This window comes from Salminus brasiliensis, chromosome 5 (assembly GCF_030463535.1).
Source record: "Salminus brasiliensis chromosome 5, fSalBra1.hap2, whole genome shotgun sequence".
NCBI classification, from domain to species: domain Eukaryota; kingdom Metazoa; phylum Chordata; class Actinopteri; order Characiformes; family Bryconidae; genus Salminus; species Salminus brasiliensis.
The window spans coordinates 33,731,661-33,734,250 of NC_132882.1; the positions used below are offsets into that span (position 1 = coordinate 33,731,661).

The 2,590-nt window shown below is 42.9% G+C and overlaps 1 protein-coding gene across 1 annotated transcript; it reads left to right on the forward strand.

The window, feature by feature from the left end:
* Window positions 1–2,349, forward strand: LOC140556605 (serine/threonine-protein kinase pim-2-like). The gene is made up of 7 exons (XM_072680685.1): window positions 1–25; window positions 303–440; window positions 618–712; window positions 806–856; window positions 977–1,352; window positions 1,524–1,700; window positions 2,299–2,349. The coding sequence occupies exons 1-7, from the start codon at window positions 1–3 to the stop codon at window positions 2,319–2,321; spliced, it is 885 nt and encodes a 294-aa protein (XP_072536786.1). The 3' UTR covers window positions 2,322–2,349.
* The last annotated feature ends 241 nt before the right edge of the window (window positions 2,350–2,590 follow it).

Genomic DNA, 2,590 nt, shown 5'->3' on the forward strand with positions numbered 1-2,590 from the left:
ATGGAGCAGCGCTCTAAACATACAGGTCAGTCCATACACTCCTGCTGAAGTTTTACTTATTAGAGCTGCTTTTGTTTGAAGGCCACTTTTGAATCTGAACTTTAGTGAAGGGACAAAAATGCTCTTTACTTAGCAACATTGTTTATGGACACTAGTGCAGTTTTAGCACATTTAAACAGCACATTACTGTAAGAAAATAGTATATCAATGTTATGTCCCTGTCTAGTATTACCATTAGCAGAAATATACACAGCTCACGGTCTATGAAATTCCATTAAAAATACAAATCATCCTGTACACAGATGGTGGTGGAAGAAAAAGGAAAAGGACAGAGGTGGAATTCAGCCGCAGTGTTCTGGTAGGAACGAGTCCAGTTCCTGATACTGAAGCCTCTACCAGGAAGAAGAGGAAAGGGACCGTAAACCGTCCCACCAAGCCAGGTCAGTACATTGGTCAGACCTGAAGAAGGTCCTGTGTATATAAGTAAACCTTTAATTATCCAAGTTTACATGATGTAAATTCCACTGCCCCCTGCACAGCAGGTGATGTTAATAGATAAACTCATGATAAAAGATCTAAAGAGAGCTAATATTCATGTTCACCACTATTTTCCACAGATACCTTTGATGATTTATATATTTTTGGAAGGAAACTGGGCGAAGGAAGCTTTGGAACAGTCTTCGCGGGAACACGTCTCTCCGATCTCCTACAGGTTGTTACCTCAGTCTCTCCATAACTTCATTATCTCCTCTATTGTCTTTTCAGTCCCCATAATCCAAATACCTTGTATTATCCTTGTGTGCAGGTGGCCATTAAATTTGTCCCAAAACAGGAAGGTGATCTATACGTCCAAAGTGTAAGTGTACCTAGAACCCAGTTTTACCTTCAAAACCTGTCCATAAAGCATACTAGTAGTAACACAGAACTGGATTTCACATGATCAGTTCTCATTATCTGATCTCACGTTTTCCTGCAGCCTGCTGACTCCAAGTCCGTCCCTGCTGAAGTGGCTCTCATGCAGACGTTGAGTGAGCCACCCGTTAGCAATATTATAAAGCTCATCGACTGGTTTGATGAGCCTGAGCGCTACATTTTAATCCTTGAGCGTCCTCACCCCTGCATGGACTTGGATGCCTTCATTGACAACTTCGGAGGTTCCATCACTGAAGACATGGCCAGAAACTTAATGGTCCAGGCAGTTGGGGCGGCAAAAAAATGCCACAAGCGAGGTGTCCTGCACCGGGATATCAAAACAGAGAACTTCCTCATCAACACGGACACCTCAGAGCTAAAGCTCATTGATTTTGGCTGTGGTGACTGGGTCAGGAAGGCTGGACATACTGATTATGCAGGTATATTTGAGTTTAGGGCACTGAAATCACTACAAAATTCACACATTGCTTACAAAATGAGGATCCTCAGAGGAGCCTGATGTCCCATAGCCACTTGAGCTGTTAACAGAGGAAGAGAAATAAGGAGAGCTGAGCACAGATCTTCATTTCTATCTTCATTTATGTTCTCAGGCACCTTGGAATACTGGCCTCCAGAATTCCTCCTAAAGCGGAGGTACCACGCCAGGCCTGCAACAGTGTGGTCGTTAGGAGTCCTTCTGTTCAGGATGGTATGTGGATTCCTGCCCTTTAGAAACGGCCTGGATATCCTCGAGGGACCTCTGTGCTTTGAGGACGGCCTATCCAGTGGTAAGATAAATGGTAGCATCTTGGTAAACAAGAAGAAAACAGACACATATCTAAGGGGAAGAGACAGAAATCAGAAACTAGATCTGTAGTTGGGAGAATATGCAGAACTAAAGCTGAAGGATCGCAGTACATACCAGGTGTCCCCAAATGTAGAAGTTCAGATCTGTGTATATAGCATGGTAGTCTTTTTGAAATGTAGAGATCATTAAAAGAAAAGAAAAGCTAAATGTCATGCTGAAGCATCTTTCTCTCATCCAATCCCATCACTCTACACAGAATGCTGCAATCTGATTAGCTGGTGCCTGCAGTACAAACCATCCAGGAGGCCTACTTTTCAGCAGATCTTGCAGCACAGTTGGTTCCAATGCAGCGAGTCAGCCTAGGATCAGGTTAGCCAGGGAGAAAAGGAAGTTAATGCTAAGAGAAGAAGCAGTACAAGATAAAATATGTCTTTTGGTAATAGAGAGGAGCTGATAGTGTGATATTAGTACATGCTTCTAACTTTCTAGAAATATGAATTAACATGAAATAATCTCAGCATTGCAAATCTTAAGGAGTGTATCTGTATCTAATGCATATTGTTTGGTTTGCGTTTCAGGCTGTGGAAAGAGAATCCTGTAGTGGCCTGCTGAGACAGATCACAACAACATTAGGGGATAACACAAATGTGGCACAGTCTGTGACTCATTGAGTGAACAAGCTACTGTGAGGTGTAGGGATTAGTATAGAAGTGAGTGTAGAAGCTAGGGTGAAGTGTAGGAGTGAGTGTAGAAGCCAGTATGATGTGTAGAAGCTAGTGTGAGGTGTAGGAGTGAGTGCGAGGTGTAGGTAGTAGTGTAGGAGTGAGTGTAGAAGCTAGTGTGAGGTGTAGGTAGTAGTGTAGATGCTAG